This window comes from Carassius carassius, chromosome 9 (genome assembly GCF_963082965.1).
Source record: "Carassius carassius chromosome 9, fCarCar2.1, whole genome shotgun sequence".
NCBI classification, from domain to species: Eukaryota; Metazoa; Chordata; class Actinopteri; order Cypriniformes; family Cyprinidae; genus Carassius; species Carassius carassius.
The window spans coordinates 24,478,563-24,504,939 of record NC_081763.1 but is presented as its reverse complement, the minus strand read 5'-3'; the positions used below and the strand labels follow the sequence as shown (position 1 = coordinate 24,504,939).

Below are 26,377 nucleotides of genomic sequence, written 5' to 3'. Positions count from 1 at the left end.
AGAGAAACTTGATGGTTTAAGGTTTGAATACGAAGAAATTAAGACCGCCACTAGTGTTGTAATTTTACAATAAAAATTTTAAAATGATATATATATATATATATTTTTTTTTAATACTCACTTTTTTCATGTATACATGGACATTGTGCAACAGTAATATTTATTATTAAGTAAATATTTTAAATAGAATTTAAATATTTTGAATATATTAATAATTAATTTTTTATATAGTCATATTTATATATAATCACACACACACACACACACACAAAAAAAAGATTTAAAACACCATATATAGCAAATGTATTACTTTCTCATAGCAAAAAGATGCCAATTTAATCTCGGGACAATGAGGTAGTTTAAAGATAAAGAGAACACCTTATTTTAGGCTGTAAGCACAACAATGGTTTAAACCTGAGGCCACTCACCTCTAAATAAGGATGTATGACCATCTGCCATTGCTTTTTATTGGTAATTTAGGTACAAAGCTGTAATAAGACATTGCTTTGGCTTACAACATAAATTAACTCAATGTCATGTATTAACTGGTGATTTTAAAAGGCTGTATACAGTTAGTACTGTTGGTCATTACTTGCATGCTGAGATTTGAGTACAAACACCAAGAGACAGAGACAGATTTAAACTATTCACACCATAATCCTATGTAATCCTTAATATTTGTTCCATTCACTGAAAGCCTATGTAGTCAACATATTTAAACTTAAAAAAGTTAATAAAAATATTGTAAGAGAAACTCATATCATAATCTTAGTGCTATCGTGTTTTAGCTTCCAGATATGATGTGAGCTTGAAAATAGTTACCGGTACTTATTACTACTTAGACTTTCAATAGATGGACATAAAAAAAAAAAATTTTACAATATTTTCATTGGTGTTCTGAAGGTGAATGAAAGTCCAGTGGGTTTGAAATGACATGAGGGTGAATAAATTATGACATAATTTTCTTTTTTTCCCCTTTAACATGCCCCAGCAAGTCTAAATAGTTGAAAAGGTGAAGTGCATTCTTGCAGAATCCCTTAGAAACATAATTGCTTTATGACTGAACCAGCTCATAGCATCCACATCAAACTCATGTTAAACTCTGAGGAAACGTGCTTTGTCAAAATATCATTGATTCATGTAACATACTTTTTTATGTGCTCTTGAAAGGGTTTGTATGGCACTACAGATTTTTAACTGAATGGATTCGCAGACTGTGTTCTGCGGATATGGATTAGAAGACGGAATGCATTTTGGCATCTCAGGCGTTGACTACTCTCTCTCTCACATGAGATGCAGTAGTAGTGTCTGTATAATGCCTACAGTGATCTCAGTGAAGAAATGAGATAGAGAGGTGTGAGGAAAAAGGACGCTTTGTGTGAAGTGTGGAAGGTGCCATCTAGTGGCATTAAATGCCTGCTCTTTCATCTTGTGTTGCACTTCATCATAGCTTGTCTTTATATCTTTAAAAGGACTTTGTCTCATGCATTTGTCATAAAATAGCACTACCATTTAATACCATTGCTGTATCTGTTCTGATATTATATAAAAATGATGTATCAACAAGGCCAGAAATATCATACTTTTTAAAGAGCTACTAATTTAAAAATAGGTTTTTCGTTTCTGATAGTCTAATTCTACAATCAGGTCTAATCTCATGATGTCTGATTTTGACTTATTTTACACTTTATTTTACATGAGTCTTATACACCTACTTTATTTATTTATTTGAATAGCAGTCCTCCTTAACTTGGTGCCCCTTTAAATTAATGAATAAATAGCAGACATGATGCTCCCATAAAATCTTTATTGTATAAAATAAGTAACATTTTATATTTTTGAATTAACAGCATTTTAACAGTTATTCTGTTCTCTAGATATCATATTGGAATCAGGTATTGAAAAACCCAAAGGCCTATCCATAGACAACTAATATATAAATATATCCCTAGTTGTGCAGTTACCTAACCATCAAATCCCACAATTCCATCAAAAAACATAAGGTGAATGAAAGTCCAGTGGGTTTGAAATGACATAAAAGTAATACTAGTTGCTTACAAATGATGGTGAGATATTTATGGCTAAAATAATCAACTAAATCCAACATTTATTTAGAGCATTTTAACTGAGGACTTTGAATGATTGCTGCAACTGTTCTAAGGATCTAAAGGAAGTCAAAGGAGTCAAGATTGATTAGATGTTGTCATCTGTTAAGGAGTCCTCATTATCTTTGAGTCCAATTACTGTTTCTGTAGAAAAGAGTTTTACAAACTAGCGCTTTTGAGGAAGACTCAAAATAATTATTTGCAGACTTAAAAGAGCCTGTCACACAAGTTTTACTGATCTCTTATAAAGATAAATTGCCCTCATAAGATTTGAAACTCAAATTTATTCGCTGAGCAATAAAATGAGATGAGGAATTTAGTTTACTGTGACTGATGTGAAGTTAACACAAAATTATCCCGATCCTAACTATTTAGAATAAACATTTTGTAGTGCTGTCTGTCCTTCAGTCACAATTTTTAATATTTGCACTTACAAAAAAATAAAATAAATAAATAAAAAGCATTGGTGAAGCTGAGGTAATTCTGGGTAGGTGTGATAGAGTTTAATACAGCAGAAAAAAATGATGTGACAAAAATCAAAGATCTATTTACATTTCTTCAATTTTTGTTTGTCTCTGTGTTTTTTTATTTTATTTAATATTTATTTAATATTGTCTCTGTGTTTTTTTATTTTATTTATTTAACACAGAACAAGTGCCATTTTGTACATCTTATCTACTGTCATTAAACACACACACACACACACACACACACACACACACACACACACACACACACACACACACACACACACACACACACACACACACACATATATATACTGTATATGAACTACAGTGGGGTCCATACATTTGAAGAAAATCTTACATGAAGTAGAATTATTTAAGATTCAGTAGTCGAGTAGAAATGCCTACCAGGAGCCAACAGCAAAAAGACCCACTGCCCTCCAGTGAAATAATTTCCTTGGGATTTTGTGAATGTTTAGTTAATGTTATCTAAATATGGGGTAAAATAACTGCAATTTGATTTAAATTACATTTGGTCCTGCAAATATAAATATGTTTTTTTTCAGCCTTTTAAAAAGTGAATTGCATAAAAATCACAAGAAGTGTTTAAGATTCATCAGTTAGGTAATAGCTAAACGATAAAACACACATGACAAAGAAGAGTAAATTTTAAGTGAATATTGTGTGGCAATTGGGTAAACTAGTGCAATTTTGCAATCTTATGCAATCTTATAAGATGTCAATAACATATACACTACAGTGGGGTCCAGACATCTGAGACCAGACAGAAAATCTGTAACTTGAATTATTTAAGTTTCTTTAGTTAAATAGAAACACCTAGCAGCTAACAACAAAAAGACTCAATGATCTCTCGTGATAGAATTTTGAGTAAATAATATATAAAAACTGTGTTAAACAACTACAATTTCGACTACATCCTGGATATAGAATTTTAGTTTTTTAATTCAGGAGTCAAATATAAACACCTACTAGCAACAACCAACAGCGAGACTCAATGGCCTCCAGTGATTTCATGGCTGTCAGTGTGAAAGGTGGCTTAATGCAGCTGAACTGTTTAGTGAGGGCTTGGGAACCAGGCATTTCGAACAGATCTTCGATTCTCTGTGCCTCTTTCATTAGGTGTTTGGTAATGCGAGAGCGTGTGTGAGAGTGAGAGCAGCGTGTTAGTTATGCGAGTAGACGAAGTGCCTGTGGAGGTAATAGCATGAGCTCAGCTGGCCAGGAATGGCGACCGACATCTCTCGGGGAAGCGAGGAGGCAGTGGAACAGCTGCAGTCTGTGAGGAGGGCTGGCTGACTCACACCTCTGCAGGAAGATGAAACCTGGGGATGGCTGCGGGGCGGTGGAGACGAGGAGGGGGTGGGCTGGCCAAGGTGCCCTGTTAGGGACCCACTGATGGAAATTGCCAAGAGCTGAAAGATGATTTCCAAAAGATGGAAGATGGTGGCCACCACATCTCAAAAAACATTTACAACTTAATGAATAGCATGAGCACAGCAAATTCCATATTCATCAGGCTCCTCTAGGCTTTAAAGACATTCCCCTCCTCATGCCCTGTCTTATTTAAAAAAACATCAATAAGCAATTGCAATAAAAATGCTAATTCAAAAGTTTCTTGCACAGCTGTTATCAAAATGTGTTAGTCACTGCTTGTTTCTTCCTGTTATGCTCAGCACTTTAAGGACAATAAGGTTCAGTAACATGTCCAGAATCCTAACTGCTGTGATACTGAAATCATCTTTACAAGAAGCTCCCTAACAAATCCTATGTGTCTGTGCCAGTCTTCTTGATGCTGTTCCATACCTATCGACTTTCCATCTCATCTCCCTCTCAGTCGCCACCCTCCAGAATTATACCATGTAAAATCATTTCATCTCAAAAAAACCAAGAAAACAACAACAACAACAACAACAACCATATTTTCCAAAACAGCTATCTTACAGTACAGCTCTCAATGTTTCAGTCCACCTCCATACAATTTCCCATTCCAGTCTCCATGCCACAGTCACTACTTCACTGCGGATAGATCACACTTGAAGGAGCTGGAATACAACAACAAGAAAAAAACAAACAAACAAAAAAAACTTATTACTACTATGCACAATTTGAATGGATTGACAAGAGTGATGACAGAATATAAAAAATATTCTACAGCATCCTCTTTTTCCAAAACAGCCATCTGGCAGGACAGCTCTCAATGTTTCTATCCATCCAATTTCCCATTCCGGTCTCCACTCCACAGTCATTACGTCACTGCGGATAGATCACATACGCAGGAGCTGGAATATTCTGACAGGCCCAATGTCCTCACTGCCGCCGAATTCTCTGCGTGATTGATTCAATTTTTCCATCCAACATCCTTCCCCCTCCCTAAAACTTTTGTCTCATTCCTCCACTCGCTGCTGTCATTTGCTATTCATATTCTCTGTACTCAGGGAAATGGTCTTTTCGCTTATTTATTGAATTAAAGTGAAATAGATCATACATTGTGCTCAAGGTGTTGGCATTTTCAAGCTCTTGTTTAGCTGCCTTTTACTATCCACATAATAGGAAATGAAATGAAACTAGATTGTTTGGATTCTTCTTTTTCCATGTTGTCTTAAATCCATTTTGACAAAAGCTTGAATTTGATTGGCTGAGCTTGCAACGTTCTAGACCAGAGTATGTGAGCAGTACATAGAGGTTGTTTGATACTGTTGCTTGATGCTTTGACTTCTTTTGAAACTATTTTCATTGCCTAAAAATATGCACAACTAAAGTTTAAATCTCTGTTAAATCTCTTAATCACTGTAAAAATATCAATTTTGCAATTATGCCGTTGTTTTGAATATCTGATGACTCCGCAATGGGCGCAATATTAAGGCTTAAGTACCCCTGCTCATGATATTGCTTAAATCTGGTTGCATCTTCATGATGGAAGCCAGGCTGCCAAAAATGGCTCATGTACTGTATCTGAGGACTGAAGGTTTTCATGAGGTAAAAAAGGTGAGCGTGACAAATATATATATATATATATATATATTCTGTATTGCATGGGATGTATGTATTTTTCTAATAGAAGTACTCCCTGAATAACGTGGAAAAATAACATTTTTCATTGAATTACTGGATTTCACAGGTAAATAATTGTTAATAGAGTTGGATGTGTAGGATTCTCAAGAGGACACTTTTTTATATAATTATTTTCTTATTCTTATTCTTTTTCACAAGAGTACATGAACACAGAATGCGGAAAATAAATGGTCTTTACTAATTCAGTCAGATTTATTGACTGTCAGCCCTTTCTAAATGCTTTCCTTTGGTCTGGAACATTCTGTTAATTGCATATGTGGCCTAAGAAAATAAAGCATTTGTTATATTCCAAAACTGTGTAAGATAACTCGTTTTAGCTGGATTCTAGGGCAGCTTTGCATCTATATTTTCCATACAATACAATCCCAGAATGCACTGCAATATGCTCTGTGACAAAACAAATGAATAGATGGAGGAAACAAGTAAATGTCAATTATAAATATACTTAGAATTCATTCAATACTGAAAAGTATTAATAATGTAGAATAATTTTACCTCAGTATTTTACCCAAATACATACATGTTGCTTGTACTGAAATCAATTCCAAGTCAAGTCTCCCATTTACTTGACATGATGCTGCCTAAGTAGGGCATTCCAAATCAGTCCATTCTTTTGTAAATGTAGTAACCATTAGGTCGGCCAACTAGGTTTTAGAAAAAAGCTATTGTTTTCTTGTATTTATTCTCAAAAGTCTGTTTGTTTTTCCTGTCAAAGTGTTTCATTTCCATCAAACAGCAATTCCAAACTGCCACTTGTATACTGCATTTCTATAGTCATCGACCCTGTGATGACATTTTCTCAGGTTTTTCCATGAACACAAAGTCTGTTTGATGCTGTTATTCGTTGTGATGGTGATTTGAGGTTAATCTCTGTGGGGGCGAAGAGCATGCTTACAATATGCTCTGCTCCAAATAACCAGATGTTATGTCCAGAACCCATTATGAGTTCACTTGGTAATAATGAGGCTTTGTAAGAGGTTTCCATGGCAGCAGCACAATGCTCTTACGTTGTGTTCTGCTGTGTCATGTTTACATAAGAGGAATTACTTATGTAGGCTATTCAGTCTCAGGCTTTTTTGGGCAATATTTAAGGTGATTGTGTCCAGTATTTCTGTGTTTAAGAGGTTCCACTCAAATGAACACTTTACATTGAACTGCCCGTATTTACTGCATGTCCAATGGTTTGGCAACCACCACATATCATAATTTAGAGTAGAGTACATTTATATATAACTGGCTATGACATTAGTAACCAATACAAATGCAAAGAGACGACTGTACTTATAACAATAATAGAAAAGTAGGGCAGAGAAAAGTATGGGGTAACACCCCAAATTTCTTTCTGAGACCAGATATTGTTTGAAATGGTCAGAAGAGAGAAGGACATTTAAAGGGATATTTCACCCATACATAATATTATGTCATAATTTACTAACCCTTATGTTGTTTTAAATCTGTATGATGTTGTTCTTTTTATTTAAATTTTTTTCCATAGAAGGAATTCATATGGACTTGAAACGACTTGAAGGTGAACAAATGACAGTTTTTAATTTTGGGTGAACTGTCCCTTTAAACTGTCCCATTTTCTGTGCACTGTTTTGTCATGTGTTTTCTGATGGCCCAGCCCTTGTTTTTTGGAAGACAAAAATGAAAGAGCAAACGGATGGTGCACAGGGCCACATTAACCCATAAAACTGTGTCTCATATTCTTTCCTTCTCCGTTTTCTCGACTTGAGCTGGCTGATGATGTGCTGTAGGCTTCCAAATCCTGAGTCAGTAGTGGGAAAGGAGTCAGCTCCCATCCTCCTGCCTGCAGCTGCTCCACACAAAGGCCACAGCACCGAGCAAACAAGTTGATGGTCTGGAAAATTGCAATAAAACCTGCAGGTCTTATTCCTCCATCCATCACACACATTTCATGTGCTGAATCAAATTAGTCCAATTATAGACTGACACCATTTCTATGGAGAAACAGGTGCTCTACAACCTGATTATTGTCATATCCTTAAGTTAAATTACCTGCTGGGATGGATATATGGGACATTGAATATTTTGTACTCTCAGCTGCATTCAAGCATTTTAGGGTTTATGAGGACTTGTGTTGGATGAATCCTGAACATAAATGATTATTGTAACTCTTGTGTTGCTTAATGTCAAAGCATTTTCTGCACCATTAGCAACACCGAATGTTATTACAAAAATAATGTATGTTTTTAATCAAGCAAACCCCTGTCTACTATTGGATGGTCAAACTGATGGTCTTGTCCCAAATTGGTGCCATTGGTTGAGCAGATGTTGTTGCTGGGCTGATCGTGGTGTTTGCATAAACAGAGCAGTGTCTTGATAGCACCACAGTTTTATTTTTTTCACTCTTTGATTTACTTATAGTGAAGCAAAGTATTTTTACAAGTTTTGACATCATGACTATAGCTTCTATATCTGATGAATCTGAAAATATAGATTTTTGTTTATGTTTCCCATTTAGAAGCATAATTTAGACTTAATTTGGCGTAAAATCAAATTATAGAGGCAGTAGCTTAAGTAGGTCATATTAAAATAATAATAATTATAATATTTTAAAAACCTTTTTGGCATAACATGCTCATTTTAATACTCATCAAATACACAATATCTAGTGATCTGTTTTTGAGGCACTTTAGCATTAATGTGCTGCCAGAGAGTCACTGTTAAATACAGTTTAGACAGGAACCACTTTGGGAAGTTACTTGAGTTTATTGAACACAATTTACCTTTGGCGGTATGGTTCCTTATGGGGGTTCTTGCTCAAAAAATATTTGAACATACAAGAGCTTTAAACATTAACCCCCTGGAACCATCAGCTTAGAAATACATGACAATTAAGACTCTTAATAATGTCTTTAAAGCAAACAGTAATAATCAAGTAGATGTGGCAGTGGGATGTCTATCCTGTAGCCTGGTTATGAGGATGAGTGTCTCTCAGCAGTGAGGTCCATGCCAGCTAAGATTTGAAAGCCTTAGTGATCTGAAACAAAGAAGACGACAACCAGAAGGTGCGCAGTAATATGCTCATGCTTATAAAGGGGAGGGAGGGTTGCAAACCGTTGAGCATACTTACCGAGCAGTGGTGCCACGTATATATGTTCTGTGTCTAATAGGAGAGTGATAGTGATTGGAGCGATTTGACAGCTGACCGCATCAGCTGGTCGTAGCCTATGCTTCCGTGGCCTGACTGAACTAACGCTGTGCTCGATCATAGCTAAAGATTCAGTTCATGCGAAAGAAACTGAAATTGGAAGAAATCTCAATGTCACATTTAAGTGTAGCATATGAAGAGACGCATCCGGTCATCTGTTTTACCTTCAATTTATATTTGTAGGCAACGCCAGTGGGCATGAGGAAATAATAGGCTTTGTCCCACAAACAAATGAATCCGAAGTACCCTGAATCGGCACAATGACGCTCACTTATCAGCACGCTAACGTTAGATAAAGATAATTAGTGTGCAGAGCCCCAAGGCAGTCTGTGCTCTTGACTGAGCCGTTTGGGGCAAACCTGAAAGCCGGACCTGAAATTGAATCTCCACAGTCATAAGAGAAAGTCCAGCTCCCTTTACACGGAGAGGTCTGGCTGGGGCAGGACCCCTGACACTCAATTCCAACCAGTTATTTTCTGGTAATTATCATCTGATACAAATGAAGCACGACTCCCAACTCCTCATAATTCTCTCACACTCAAAAGTAATTTGAGGGTTTGATGTGCCAAATGTCCTCCTCTCCCACGAGAGCTGGCTTCATTACAACTAAATTGTTGCAGCACCTCTGAGCCCCTTCTGTGCAACTCTTTTATGTTTTCCTGTAACACATGTAAAGGTTTTAATTCAAAATGACTTCAAATAAGCAGCCAGAGAACATCATAGCAGGACGGCCTCAGAGGGGTTCAAACACCTTCAGAATGCCTCTGAAGGAAGACTAAAGGAAAGGTGGATGGGGCTGAAAATATGAGGGAAATGACAAGGAAGAAAGGAGGTACTTGGGCAATTGGAGGGGCAGAGAGAAAGAGATAAAAGAAGCAGTGGGGGCAACAATGGGGAGGTTCTGTGGTTTAGATTGTGCAGAATTCAAAAATCAATTAAGAATTAATGAATTTGAGGTAGCAAAAAGGAATATAGATCTGTGATTTGGATTTGAATTTAGAAAGAAAGAACAATGGAATTGTGAGCAAGCTCTTAAATGGCTCATGAAATGCATTTTCAGATCTATATACTATTTTAGGCATTGTACCCTACTGGCTCAGGAAAGTCCTCATCCTTCATAAAATGTGCAACACACATCTGACACATATTTGGGATGAACTGTTCTGGAACAGTGTTGTAAATACAACTTAACCACTGATTTCTAGTTGCGTCCTCTTTTGGAAGTTGGACGCTTTCACAATGAAACACACAGCTTGCCCACAACATGGCGCCAGTAGCAACAGCGAGAATTTTTTTTTACGCCTTCTTTCTTTGTGTTAACATTTGGTCGTCGTTATGCAAATCTATCCACATCGTGACGTAGACATGTGGGGGCATGTTTGAATGAGGCCGTTTAGGAGGGTGTGGTTGACTCTTAACTTTTATAAAGAATATCTCTTTGGATTTAAGACTTTAGTCTTTGCAACTTTACAGATCTTCTTTATGCACCAAGAGCTTGTAACGCTCCAAAGAGAAAGGAGAGATTGAAATAGCATCATATGACCCCTTTGAGGTATGAAACTTCCACTATGTTTTATTGTAGCATAACCTCTTATATGGGTAAATATCAAGAACATGTTGACATTTCATGACCCCTTTTAAATTGTGAACATTTCTGTGATTTAGTCTGACAGTTCTGCTGACGGGTCCTGGGTGGTGAGATAGTTACAGTAGACAGTGTATCTGCGTAGCTACTCTATGAGGCGTGAAGGTCCAACCACCTGCACTTTGCTAAGAGTGATGTACTCATCACAGAGTGTTGAACCCTCAGGGCTCTGTAGAAGAGCACCGTAGAATAGCGGCTCCGTTCAGTCTAACAGGATTTCAAGCAGCAGCAATCACTACTCACATGGGATTCTCCAGTACTGCTTTGAATATTTTTGTATGTGTAGAATTCAGTTTATGATGCAGATCCAGAAGATTTATAGATGTTCTCAAGGTATTTTCACTGCCAGTTATTAGTATTTTAGAGCCATTGCATGTGCTGGAAAACAGTCCAGTTCAGAGGATAATATCATTGCTCAGAAGTTGTTTTTTTCACAGCTAAGGAGACCCAAATGAGTTCTCAGTTATTTTGGTAAACCTTTACTCTGATGTTTCAATAATTATTTTGTGGGCGTACAGTATACAGAGCTTAAATTGTTTACTAACTGCTCAGTCTGCAGTCAAGTCATTATGAACTGAAATATTTGTCATGAATGTCTTACAGGGCAAATGTTTCTCATCATTATTTACTTGATCTAAGAATAATTTCACAGTGTACTGTATGTGACCAGGGTCTTAGAATTTATAATAGGCTCCATGATTAGAAGTTAAAATTCAGAGTTCAGAAATGTTTTTATCAGCCACTTTAGAGCTCTTATTTATCCATAATCATCTATGTAATTAGACATATCTATTTAAAAGTGTATTTAAAAGCAGCCCTTGTAAGCAGAGGACACTTCTTTCGCATTAAAAAATCTTCCAATCCCAAACATTTGAAAATGTAAATCTACCACACAATATATCCCTGGCTCAGATCATTTGGTTTAGGAAGAATCTAATGAGAAATATTTGAGTTCAAATTGAATCCTGTTACTTGATTGCAGACTTTTCACAGTGTGTCACATTAAGATCTCTCACACACACAAGATTCCTGTGGTCTTTTGTCAGGAGAAAGCGTAGTTGCTCAAAAGTCCCTCCCTTTCATTTCTTTGCAGTCTAGTAGGAACAATTGAAATATTAAAGAAAACTAATTTGTCATTCCCTTTCCTAATTACAGTTTTCTTTTAAATCATAACAAAGAGCATTTCAAAAGTGCTTTATGTGTGGTGAAAACATTTGAGTTTATCTATAGCCATCTCATTAGGTTGTGCATTGAGAACAACAGAAAAAGTCATCACTGCTCCGCATGCTCGCCAAAGCGAAATGTCACCCAGACCAGGAAGCAGCTGTGCACTCCCAGAGGAGGCTCCGTCTGGCTTGAAGACCCAGACTGTTCTGGTCTACAGCACACATGGCCTCCGCTGGACTATAGAGACTCAGGCTATTAATGAGGAATGGGCAGAGGATAAAGAAAGTGGAGCTAGGAAGTGTCCCTGCAGACTCTATTACCATTTATTTATGTAGTTTGTTTAAGAGTGGAGTATAGTCTTCCATAACAACACATGCCCTGTGTTGTTAATGGAAGCATTTATACTAAAATTTGCAAGAGATTCTGTATGTTTTGAAGGAGTTTGGAGCCAAATGCAAGCAAAAACATGAGAAACAAAATGTGAATGGAAATTATGGCTCATGCAGATCATGTTTTTTTTTTTTTTATCTGTGTCCACTGTGAACATATTCCATGTTTACTCTAACAAGTTATGCAGCTCATCTGTAATGTATGCTGCACTTTGTGGTAAAATCAGTCTAACTGGAGTGAGTCTGGCTGGACAAACAGCATGTCTATGTTATATTAATGAGCCCAGTCTCTGTTGGTATACCCAGAACTTTACCTAAAGCGGGTCTAGCCTCTGTATCATGCTGGCTGTGGTTATATACACTCTTGGCCTTTGCCATTTTGTTGCTTTAAATGTCACAGACTTGGGAGAATGGGTCCCAGGATGGAGTCCATTTCTTTTGCCCATTAAAGCCATCAGTCATCCAATTTCACATTTTGCCCTGATGGATTTCTGATATTCATTTCATGGACATTTGAGTTTGGTAGGTAAAGTTTTTTTTTTAAAGGATAGAGGAAAGTGTCTATAAGTAAGTGAACCTCTGTGCACAAATCACACAAATCCTGGTTACTGGCAAATCTGTTCTTATCAAGGAAGGTTTGTTTGTGTAAACCATGCCTCCATTCCAAAGGCTTTCATTATTTTATTTGTTTAGGCAGATAGTGTTTGTATAATTTAATTTAATTAAGGTCAGACCACATTTTATGAGTAATCAATGCAGAACTCCAGCTATTTTCATAAACATATTCTTGACACTCACTCTAAAAATCAGCACATGCACAGATGGTTTTGGTGATTGTGATTTTGACAATGTGATTTTGGAAATTGCAGGAATTCAGATTCATCTAAGTGATAGATTTTCTCATGGGGTTTTCTTTAGTTTGATGCATTTCCTAAGCAGTATTGCTTCAAAAGAAATATGAATTCCGTAGCTTATTATTGAAACGGCTAATGATGAATACTTGAATATACTTGAATACTTGAAAAGTGTGAGAAGTAGCAGAAGTTCGTCATTCTTCGAATAAGTTTAGTAAAGGTCCGTTCATTTCCTGGTTTTATGAAGCCCCTCCCTCAGAAATAGGCTTTGGGCTGAGATTAGTTAGCTGGTCCAATGTGTTGTGATTCGCTATATTCACTATATTCGCATCCCACCCCTTACCTTAGCGACATGTGCTTCGGTTGTATTGTAAACAATGACATCGTCTGTATTGCTTATAATTTTGAGCCCGATTGAGAAGTAGAGAATATTAGTGAAGAGGATTGCGCAGAACCTGTGCAAGCATGGCTCTTAATGGTATGTTTTTTGTTTGTTGTTGTCTCATACTTTTAGATACGCTGTTATTTGTAAAAGCTACTGCTTATGTTAGCTTTTATACTACATATGGTTTTATCCTGATTAAACTTTAATACATTACGGCAACAGCATGCGCATCCATGTTTAACGCTTCTCATAGCTATGTGAAAAATATCTGTCTGTCTATAAACATGAAGTATATAATTGGAACACAGTTTATTGGAGCTGAAGAGCTGATGATCTGAATGAGAAAGAGAGAGAGATGCAGAGCAGGGGGACGCAAAGAAAAGTATTAAGAACCACTGTTTTAGAAAATTGATTTTGAAATGTATTAATCCATTAGATTCATTAAAAGACAGAATTGTGATTCATATATAAACAGATGTTTTCTTGCACCCCTAGTTTTGACGGCATGGCCCCCCGTTTTTTGCATGTGTTCCCGGGGGCGATGTTTATGTAAATGTCAGGGTTTTGTGATGTCACAAACCCGGGAAGTAACTCGTTGCAGTCCCTACGAGCCGTTTTTGTTGGTATTAAACTGCCAGAATTTTAAAAGACATTATATTCATATATCTCTGATATCTCAGTTTGCATTGAACCTTCAGCATCATAACTTTGCAGATATTGCTTATGCTCAAACAGGAATAGTACACACTAACGTTAAAAAAGTTAAATCGTAATCAACCTCCTCTTTAAGAAAATTTGAAATTTAAGCAAAAGCCACAGAGCTTGAATCTCATTATTTATTCAAAACGCATTAGTTTAAGTCATATGTGAGAATATAGTGTGATGATTTGTGTAAAAATTCTTTGAAAAAAAAAAAAACAAAAGACAATTCTTTGTGCTCCATGTTTTCATTTTTGGGTGAACTATCCCTTTAGGAACCGTAAGCGAATTCCGGTCCCTGTACCACAGTTGCCTCATTCTTTCTGTTTGTATGGGAAGCATCTGTTCAGAGAAATTCAGGATCAATATCAATGGCTGTTCCAACCCAAACTATGATCATGTTACCACATAGCACCATTACTGACGTGAGAGGCTCTGGTTTTTCAGTCCAACCAATTTCGCATCCATCCAATAGCTCATGCCAAGCCGCTCTCAACACATGGATGTCCGTGCTCTTCCTCAGGCACCCCTGAAAACAAAGTGAATTTCTGTAACCCTGCCTGCCAGCAGGCACTAATGGCATATGCAGAGCGAGAGTCATTAATATATGTGGATGAACGTAGAACAGAACGATGAGAGGGCTCAAATTTGTGGGAAGGGAAGCAGTAATGCTTGGCATAATGTTTAAGTTTAGGATAGAAATGTGCATTGTTGGTAAACCACTGTTAAGTCCAAACACAAACCCAGCCAACACTGAATAACAATTCCATATAATCCCTCCCTCAGGCCTCATTCAGATTCAGACAAAACAAATTTTAACACTGGCTACTTTGTGACTCTGTCCTGATGTCAAGATGGCACTGGCTTTCTGAAATGGATCAAAAATGGATTTATTCAAACACGTTTGATTGTAGGCAATGCAGTTGTATGACTTTTATGACTCATTTTTATGAGTTATAATTTTATGAACCTAAATCAGATTAAATTTATTTGCACGATCATTAGAAAGTCAATAAGATTTTATATTATTATTTTAAAGAAATTAACATTTTTATTCAGCAAAATCTAAATAAATCTAAACAAATTAAATAGATCAAAAGTGCCATAAAGAGTTAAATACAAAGTAAAAAAAAAAAGATTTATATTTCAAATAAACATTGTTCTTTTGAACTTAAAAATATTACGCACAATATTGCTGTTCCACTGTGTTTTTCATCAAATTAATGCCTTGGTGTGCATAAAAGTCTTCTTTCAGAAACCTCAAATATGTGAATGGTACAAACCTGATTCCAAAAAAGTTGGACCACTGTACAAATTGTGAATAAAAACGGAATGCAATGATGTGGAAGTTTCAAATTTCAATATTTTATTCAGAATACAAGATAGATGACATATCAAATGTTTAAACTGAGAAAATTTATAATTTTAAGGGAAAAATAAGTTGACTTTTAAATTTCATGGCATCAACACATCTCAAAAAAGTTGGTACAAGGCCATGTTTACCACTGTGTGGCATTCCCTCCCCTTTTTATAACAGTCTGCAAACGTCTGGGGACTGAGGAGACAAGTTGCTCAAGTTTAGGAATAGGAATGTTGTCCCATTCTTGTCTTAGGTCTTCTTTGTTGCATCTTCCTCTTTATGATGCGCCAAATGATTTCTATGGGTGAAAGATCTGGACTGCAGGCTAGCCATTTCAGCACCCGGCTCCTTCTACACACCCATGATGTTGTAATTGATGCAGTATGTGGTGTGGCATGTTGGAAAATGCAAGATCTTCTCTGAAAGAGATGATGTCTGGATGGGAGTATATGTTGTTCTAGAACTTGGATATACCTTTCAGCATTGATGGTGCCTTTCCAGATGTGTAAGCTGCCCATGCCACGTGCACTCATGCAACCTCATACCATCATAGATGCAGGCTTCTGAACTGAGTGCTGATAACAACTTGGGTTGCCCTTGTCCTCTTTAGTCCGGATGACATGGCTTCCCAAAAACACATTGACGGAGAGTCATCTTTAAAAAGCAAAAATCTGAATGAGTGGATCCCAAACGTCAGTGTCTATGTAACGTCAAACGTGACTAACTTTAAAGGGAACTATATATCCTATGCTAAAAGTTAGTCCGTGCACAACTGTCTTGTCCCTGGGCTAATCTTTTAAATGTCTGACTTCAGTCATTTTAACATAGACACCAGCTCGCAGGTCTAAAAAAGACAAACCAAATAGAGAAAAGGTCATCTGACTAAGAAGATGACCTCTGACCTTTAAGTGTCATTGATGAATCTGATTGATTGGTGCTGAAGCCTCCATTACCTCGAGCTGTCATTCTGCTCTCCATTCACCACAGAATATATCCACCAGCTGAGTTTCCTGCTCTGCACCTGCGCGTGACACAGAGGGCTCTCGTGTCAGCAGCTGCCATTCTGGACAGCAGGATATCTGTTTGCACAGGCCAGCTGAAACCAGGGAGCGGCACGGGCAGAGGATTAAACCATCCAGAGAGCAGTGTCCCATGATGAAGCTGTCTATCATCCTGTCACTTGCTTGTCCTGTCACTGTCCTATCAGTCGCCATAGAAAAATATGGGCCGTGAGCAGGCGAGGCGGGGGCATGGTTCTCGTGAACACAATTTTTTTTTCACCCTGAGATTAGAAGTGCTGAGCTTCGGCAAATAATAGGAGCTGTGTAGAGGCTAAAGACTTATGTTTTTTGAAAATGTCCAAGTACACCACCCTGCTGATTGTTAATATACTATTTTACATTGGCCCAGTTGCCTTTCACACAAGAATGTAGACACCATGGACAATATATACAAAAATCTCTTTGTAATTGGGTTGCATGGGAAATTTTCTCCACTAGCATATTCTAGAATTGTTTGAATTTTACTTAGATGAGGAGCCTAGATTGATTGCAGTGTGGCAGTTTAGTGGAAGGGAACTGGCAATTAAAACAAATGGGATACGATTATGTTGGCTTCGGTTCACAGACATAAATAAAAATTAGGGCTAACCACCAATAAAATAAAACAAAAGAAAATGGAATGAAATTCCTTGCATCATATGCTTGCTGATTAATTAGCCGCCTATGTCAATATTTGCTGAGAAGTACCCATAAATTTAAATAATTTCAGACACTGTTTTTTGTGGCAGACAAGTAAATTGTTAATTAAACAAACAGTGGCTTTAGAAGTCAATATATTATTTGTTGTATTTGCATCTCATTGAAAATTAGTTCACAGCAAATGCATTTTTCATTTGACTGACAAGATCTGCATTTAACTTGCTACAATGGTATAAAAATATTATTATGGAGTATATGCACAAGTAAATTAAAGTTTGAATGTTAAATTTTAGCAGTTTTTTCCTAATTTTTATTTGTACATGCAGAGTATGACAATTGTCTTTCTCAGTCTGTTGAAACTAACAATATTTATCAAAACAAATCACTTGAATGTCATGAATGTAATATTTCAGTGTCAAACACGGAGAATCTTGCTAGCTTGTAGTCTCAAGGGGGAAATGCACATATACTTGTTATGTGTACACACCTATTTCTATAAATAACCACATTGCTTGTTTCCTTGTCCAACTCTTGCATGTCAATCACTAGCTGCTGTGATGATATTATCAACTCCTGTGAACAAAAACAACAAGCATGGGCGCCGTATAGGGGGGAAAAGTTAGGACAATTCCAAGGGCCCCTGACTGACAAGGGGCCCAAAAAATAGGTAAAAACTAATTTAAAATTTGTATTATATTATACACTATATAAAACATCATTGAGTATATTTCAAATACTAATAAAATGAATGATGTCTATGATTTTTCTTATTTTGGCAATAAAAGTTAAATATCACCATTGACCAAAAAATAAAACATCCATATTGACCGACCACCCCCCTGTATCTGCATGAAATGGTTTGGTCCTTCCTTAGCGCACTCATCAGTGACGGTGTTCCGTTAGTTGCAGACAGTCAATTAATGCACGGAGTGCTAGCAGTGTTAATTTCGTTAACAAAGACAACGACGAAAAATACTGGTTAACGAAAAAATTTTCATGTGACTAAGACGAGACGTTGATGAGCTAAAAATAATAGCTGATGACGAAATAATGACGAAATTTATGCCGCATTTTCGTTAACTAGACGAGACTGGACTATAATGTTATTTGAGGACTATTGGACATTCAAAATGCATACTATAGGCTATTGTCTTTCAAAATGTGCGTCCCTGTCATTGGATTGCGATCGGATAAGGGCCGTTTGTATATCTAGTCAGTATAACAGCTGCAGTGGATGGATAGACTACCAAAATGCGAACTAGTGATCTGAAACAATGGCCTCAGCACCCGAAGGGGCAGGGATGAGATGACCAGACGTCCCATTTTTCCTGGTAGTCACAATTCGTTGTAGATTAACTTAAAGGTACTAAAGGCTGGATAGGTGGAATAACCCTGATAGAAGTGTTCTCTCGTGCGCACGCTCCACTCCCTCAGTTCTCACATACAGAGCGATCAGTTCTCAGCGCTCAAATACACACACTTTTTCAAATGTATTCCTTGATTCAAATTTCTCTTAAGCTTAATTGATTTGGTCTAAAGAGAGAAGAATTAATGATTATTTTAATTTGAAAACTACATATAAATTAGCTACCACTGTGTTAATGTCTTAGCATCATTGCAGGGAGGCATAAGTGCCTTTCACCCTGTTACAACTTGATGAACAACTGAAACAATTTTGGAAACATTATTTTAAGGTAAAAAATGTTACATAGTGTTGCTTTAAGGACATTTTTATGGTGGCTTTAAATCTTCCATGTAAAATTCCATGGCATCAAATAGTGAACTGTATACTGTGTGCAGACTTGCATTTACAAATCACCAGCATGTGCTAGTACTTGTATTGAACTACAAGCAGCAAGACAGTTGCAAGCCTTTGATTAAAGTTATGTAAAGCTTTTGATGGGACAGTTAGGTCCTAGAGATGAACAGCTGCGCAGAGGGGGCCCAATTAATATTTAATTAATTCATGTAATAATTGTTATATTATTAGAATAACAATTGAATTGTTAACAACTGAATTGTTAACAATTGAAAATCTAAATGAAAAAAAAATAAAATAAAAACAAGTTAGACCTTCTGATTTGGCATCACATTATTTTGCTTTCATGGAAGCAGCAGTCATGCTGAATGAACTCCACAGATTTGTGTAAAATCTAATGATCATGTTTTCCAACATGATTTGAGATGATCCAAAGAGCATCTTGAGCTTCAATAGAAGAACATCTGACAATCAGTACAGTCACATGGTCAATATAACAATGCTGATTACTGATTATTCTTCTTTCTGTCATTTTTCATTAACATTAACTTTTGTTTCCTAAAACTATTTGTTTGGTTTAAATGGGATTTTAAATCCCAGATTTCCATTGTTTACTCAGATTTTTGGATTCCTCTAAATGCTTAAAATTCAGTTGAGCGATGATTAACAAAGATTTAATAAGATGCACAAGATGTCATTTGTGCTGTACACTTTAGTGTGATCTTACACACAGAAAAACCAACGCATCACTTGGGGGAAACCCAGATTCCCAGTAAAATACCATATTTGATCCACTGCCTTCCATAGAGAGCTTTATGGACCATGTCCATCTATGCACTTGAGAAATGCTTCTGTCCTCTTCAGTGAAAGCCCTTCTTGCATAATTCACTCGCTTAAAATCAGTGTGCTCCCTCTCTGCCAGTAATCGTGGCTTTCACAGGGCAAGTAGCTGCTGAAGTTACGGCTTACAGTGGGTCAATCAGACAGGGTAATTAGAATGAGTTTTTAGTGCAGTGGAAATCTCTGTAAAGAATTCCATATTGTGCAAGTTTTTAGATAGTTCCTCCATTGAGTGAAGAGGCTTTTAGGAGCTTTCACCAGCTTCAAGGAGACACTGAATGACTTTAATATTGTGCTGCCATTGTTGCGTTCTTTTCTAACACAGTCTATGGTTGTAAAATAGCATAGTTTTATTTATATTAGATGGAAATTGTAGGTAACATGCATTATTTGACATTGTGGTGATTCCAATAGAGGACAAAGCGGTCTTTAGTTACTGGACAGTATATTGTTCCTTTACTTTAGTAATAAAGCAAAATAAGAATAATTAATAGCACTCAGGTTATTGCAAAATACAAATGCACATGCACACACACATAAAACACACACAGCAAGTGCCTTTATGTCCATGGCAGTGGAAAGAAATGCCTTTGCTTTCAAACCAGTTCCCATCCTCTCTTAACTCACAAAATGATTTGTGATACAGCCAACATTGCTTAGAGCTGTCTCAATGTGGTTTCAAAGACTGCCTAGGATGACTGTGAACTGAAGCTCCCTCTTGTCTCTGGCACCTCAGGGAATGTACCTTCTCTTTGTAAGGGCAGTGTCTTTAAAATAAATATAATCCCCTTTTGATTTCCTTCTGAAGAAAAGGCTTGCATAAGACTTTAGTGTTTAGTAATTGGTCAGGTTTTTTTTTTTTGGTCAAAAATTAGTATTTCCTATAAATCAAGTATATAAGATTAGATGCAAATCTTCCAAACTCTGCAATATGGATGCATTTGATTTTGATAAACTGGTCTCCAGAGCCACTGGTTGTCAAATTTACATTTACATTAAGCCATTTTGCAGACGCTTTTATCCAGAGCTTCTTACAATCAGTTTTCACTTTAACATTTTAAAGGACGAAATGTAATTGATCCGTTTCACCCACCAAGTATTGGTTCTCCTCATTTTGATGGTCTCAGAGTTAATGGAGGGAGAACTGGGACACTTTTGCTTTCTTTTATCTGTCAGGAGGAAATTGGCCAATGGTTTCTGATAATAGCAATATGTCACAGAAACTGAAAGGGAAGTGAAATTGTGTACAAAAAAAAATTGATGGTCAGATAAAGTTATTCTTTTACCTTTCACAGGTCCACAGACATATGAGTAAGACGTCAGGGAAATACATACAATGAAATATATGAATTATTCCTTTGAGCTTGCACACAAACATAGCATGCTGCTTGTATAGTATGGAACATGTCATCACTGCTGTCGCAAGTTGAACTGTATTTCGAATATTGCTTTTTTAATTTAAAAACTTTGTGAGCATCAGTCAATGCTTCCTTTTTTCTTTTCTTATCCAGGGTGTACCTCTGGGCCTATAAATGAGACTAAAATGGTGGAAGAGAAGAAAAGACAAGAGGATGAAAGCCATCTACAATGCTCTACCCTGGGGAAATAAGCACAGGCCATTTTGAATTGGTGAAAGACTAAGACCCAGCTCAAACACTCCACTGGTGTGAAAACTTCTCCATTGGAGACTTAACCTGCAAATGTATAAGCTATGGTCAGCGGGTTTAATAAGGGGCTGACATATTAGTGCAGAACACCCCAACTCATATGAAATAATTCTCTGGACCAGAGACTGGACATTTTTATCCCTTGGCTAAAGGGAAAGGGTTTATTACCCTGTTAAATACTGTGAGGCTCCATCCAGCCTAGTTCAAACTCAAGTGGCACCCCAAGCCGCTACCAACTGGCATTGCTCATGGCTTCCAGGAGGGCATCAGGAGCTAGTAAAGGAGATATGTGGAAGAGTGCCTTCTTCTGGTCTTTGGCCATAATCTATCTGACTCACATAAGTGGAGTGAGGGGGGATTGCTGGCTCATAGAAGGTGAAAAGGGCTTTGTATGGCTCGCCATTTGCAGCCAAAACCAGCCACCCTATGAGGCCATCCCTCAGCATATCAACAGCACCATAGTGGACCTTCGATTGAATGAGAACAAGATCAAGAGCATCCACTACTCTGCCCTTAGCCGCTTTACCAACCTCACATACCTGAATATGACCAAGAATGAGATTAATTACATTGAGGATGGTGCTTTTTCAGCCCAGTTCAACTTGCAGGTTCTCCAGTTGGGTTTTAATAAGTTACGTAACTTAACTGAAGGGATTCTCAGGGGTTTGGGAAAGCTGCAGTACCTCTACCTCCAGGCCAACCTGATTGAGACTGTGACACCCAATGCCTTCTGGGAGTGCCCAAACATAGAAAACATTGACCTTTCTATGAATCGCATCCAGGTGCTTGATAGGTCCACCTTCACCAGCCTGACAAAGCTGACCACCTGTGAACTCTACACCAATCCTTTCAACTGCTCCTGTGAGCTCTTGGGGTTTGTCAAGTGGCTCTCTGTCTTTCCCAACAGGACAAGTGAACGGATGGTGTGTGATTCTCCTGCAGGAGTCTCGGGCTACAGTCTCCTAAGTCAGAATCCGAACAATCCCACATACCGGAATGCTCTGCATATGCTGTCCACTGTGTGCACGGAGGACTACACGACTTCGTACATCGCTGTGCCTACTGAGACCACCACTTACCCTCCAGACTCTACACCATGTGGGCTGGAAGACTGTCCCTCAGGGACTGAGCCAGAGGAAATCAGCATCAGTCCCACGTACATAGACTTAGATGTGAAACCAATCATGAAACTTAAGCAAGTGTCTCACACGAACGCAGTAATCACTGTTCAGATCCCTTACCCCTACAAGAAGATGTACATCCTTGTCCTGTACAATAACAGCTTCTTCACTGTTATACAGAATCTGAAGCGACAGAAGGAGGACATTGAACTGAAAAACCTAAAACCCCACACCGATTACACCTACTGTGTGGCTTCCATAAGAAACTCATTGCGTTTCAATCATACTTGTTTAACACTATCCACAGGGCATAGGAATGGAAAAGAGCGAGCAACTAGTAATGCAACAGCCACTCACTACATAATGACTATCATAGGATGTCTTTTCGGTATGGTAATTGTTTTAGGGATAGTGTACTATTGCTTGCGAAAAAAGAGACAACAAGATGAAAAGCACAAAAAGGCAGGAAGCTTAAAGAAGAGCATAATTGAGCTTAAATATGGTGGTGAGCTAGAGGGTGGGACGATATCAAGGCTGTCTCAAAAGCAAATGATGGCTGGGGAGAGCATGACCCGCATGCCCTATCTACCTTCCGGCAGTGGAATGGAGCAATACAAACTTCAAGACATTAGTGACACTCCAAAAATGGCCAAAGGAAATTACATGGAAGTGAGAACAGGGGAACACCTAGATCGAAGGGAATGTGAGATGTCTATGCCTGGCAACAGCCAAGGCTCAGTTCCCGAGATATCGACAATCGCAAAGGAAGTAGACAAGGTAAACCAGATTATTACCAATTGTATAGATGCTCTGAAATCAGAGTCCACCTCCTTCCAAGGGGTGAAATCTGGTGCTGTTTCAACAGCTGAACCTCAACTGGTACTGATCTCAGAGCAGCCTCAGAGCAAGTCTGGCTTCCTGTCACCTGTCTACAAGGACAGCTACCACCACTCTTTACAAAGACATCACGCATCAGATGCTTCTCCGAAGCGTCCGAGTACAGCAACTGGTGGTCCACTGCGGAGTCCAAGGCCTTACCGCTCAGAGGGGCCCTACAAGTCAGAGTCAAAGTACATTGAGAAAACTTCACCCACAGGGGAAACTATTTTGACTATCACACCCACAGCTGCGATACTAAGGGCAGAGGCGGAGAAGATCCGTCAGTATAGTGAGCATCGGCACTCCTACCCCGACGCCCACCAAATTGAAGAGTTGGAAGAACCAGATAGTCGGAAAACGTCCATTTTGGAGCCCCTGACACGGCCTCGTGCCAGAGACTTGGCTTACTCGCAGCTCTCTCCCCAATACCACAATCTCAGTTACTCGTCTAGTCCTGAGTACTACAGCAAACCATCACACAGCATCTGGGAGCGCTTTAAACTCCATCGCAAGCGACACAAAAATGAGGAGTACATGGCTGCAGGTCATGCTCTGAGGAAAAAAGTGCAGTTTGCTAAGGATGAAGATCTTCATGACATTCTAGATTACTGGAAGGGAGTGTCAGCCCAACAAAAATCTTAAACTACTCAAATGTTTGTCTGTGTTTTTTTGAAGGACCACAATAAACAGGACCAGAAGGAATCCTTAATCTAGTGAAATCACGTTCTAATGGATAAATATTAAACTACAGTGAATTTCAATTTAGGGAAAAAGGTTTGTGTACCAAAATTAAAAGATGTTACTTAAAGCAACAAGGGGAGAATATATTGCAAATATAAAATATATATGTTGAAATGGATTTTTAGTATTTGATTACCGCATGGCCAAGTCCTGTGACAGTGGATTTGCTGTTGTGTACTGTGAGACTAAAAAGAATCCAACAGTGACAGACAATTTCTGAAATCTTACTATTTCTTCTGCAGGACCACTGTAATTTATGGACCATTTTTCTCCCAATATTTGAGTTTGTTCTAAATACAAATGAACTATGTACAGATACTGTTTCTATATTTGCAACGTTCGCTGTTAAAAATGGAGAAAAAATATCTATAATGTGAATGATTCAGGTTTAGACCATGGATTTTGGAGTTAGCTCCTGTGATATTATCTGTCCTTAAATGAATGTTTACCGTCCTGATGGATAAACATTGCACTGGTCAATGAAATGGCATATTTTCTTTTAGGCCACAGTTTACGCTACCCTGCTTTGCCAATTTTTAATCCATACCACTAATCGGACCGCACAATATTACACCAAGGCTGAAATAATGTTATATTTGTGTGTCATAACCACAAAGTGAATCCGTTTGGTTGGGATGGTTTAGAAACATCTGCATACATGATTGCAGTGTCAAAGTGGAACAAAATGAAAAATGGAACAGTAGAGCATTTTGATACACATTTAGTAGTTATGTCTGATATGTTTACCAGTAAAGCGCTCCACAAAACATGCACTTCTGCTTTGACCTTACGATGCCTAATAGTAGTGAGGGGTTATCTAATCGTGAACCAAAGTGCTTGGGTGGCAGCTCATTACACATTTTTCTGCAGATGTTTCCACCAATCTCGAGCCAACAGCCCTATGGATGAATGTATCACATACATAAATCAGCCTTTTCAGCTGCAGTTTCTTTGTTGTTGTTGTTTTTACAATCACATAATTCCCATTTTTCATGCTTTTCAGTTTCATGCATTTGACATATCTGTCAACAATATTTAATCAATCAGAAGAAACACAAATGTTTATAAACCTAAGGGTATTGTTTTAGGCTTTTCTACTGTTTGGCGGGTAAAAATGCTTTTGTAAATGTTGAATGCCACTGCACGGACCCTGTGGCCATCACTGCTGATCTGCCATTTAGGGAAATGCAGGAAGTAACTGGGTTGTCCAAAATCTTTCTTTCTTTTCCTTTTTTTTTTTTTTTTTTTTTTTTCAACCGCCTTAAACTTCTGGATATATCTGTATAACTGTATTTTTCTTTTTTTCTTTAATTGTTGATGTTTTTGAAAAATCTTCATCTGTTGTTGTTTTTTGTTGTTGTTGTTTTTTGTTTTTTAAGACAGTACATTTCAATAGACTTCAACAGCTGTCAGGTTTATACTTAATCTAGCAAGTAACCTACATGTTTTTATAATGCATAGTGTAGCACTCCTGTAACTCATTAAATTAGGAAATGTTGAGAAATCTGTGAACGGAGGGCATCAAATACAAACAAGAGCACAATGTGTGTTATTTTGTATTTCTTAAAACTATGTTACCTGCTTTCAGACGAAGTACTGTGAAATAAAGGAAAGGGTGCACCCATACTGTCACAATCCTTATGATAACATTTCCTTGGAGTCCTGTGTTTTTTTTTTTTTTTTACCAATTCGTACATTTTATTATAGGTTATATTTATCCTCAAACTAGAGTATAAAATTATGCATCAAATATTCTCACCCTATGTCACATATGATTAATTCACCTACTGACTAGAGGAAATTATAATACATAATGAACTTTAGAGATCTTCATGACTGGTAACACAAATATTCAGAGTATTGCCTGGTCAGAGACATGATTAATTGCATTTATTTATTTTGCATTGTGTTATTTTAATGTTTTTATTAATCACGCTAAATTAGCAAGTCAAATTATCAGCCCTAAAAACTGACACTTTTGTTGTAATGTTACTGAATGAAAATGAGGGGCTAAAACAGGATTCAATTACAATATCCTTAATGTGTGAAATTCACTGTTCCAAGTTGAGAAACTGATTATTAACTGATTTGCATTAGATCAATCCAAAGAGCCACTTACTGCTTGGCCTTATATTATGAGATGACGTATGGTATTAGTAAAATATCTGAACTCTTTTGAATGCTGACTGTCTGAAGCAGAGTGCATTCAATATTTCTTACTTGTTTCTCAATGATTCAAGGCATTTTAATCTCAAGGTCAGAGGTTTCTTCCAAAAATGCTCATTGTTGCTCTAATAACCCACATTTCTTTTTTGACAGATCCAGGCATTT

General features: G+C 37.4%; 1 protein-coding gene across 2 annotated transcripts in view; it reads left to right on the top strand.

Moving 5' to 3' along the window:
- LOC132149378 (protein ELFN1-like) overlaps nt 1-25,039 on the top strand; it is a 97,373-nt gene extending 72,334 nt beyond the window's left edge. For both annotated transcript variants that reach the window (XM_059558561.1, XM_059558562.1), the window contains exon 3: nt 21,150-25,039. In XM_059558561.1, the coding sequence (XP_059414544.1) occupies nt 21,554-23,947 (2,394 nt within the window). In that variant the 5' untranslated portion in view covers nt 21,150-21,553 and the 3' untranslated portion in view covers nt 23,948-25,039. The remainder of the gene's footprint in view (nt 1-21,149) is intronic.
- Nucleotides 25,040-26,377: the final 1,338 nt, after the last annotated feature.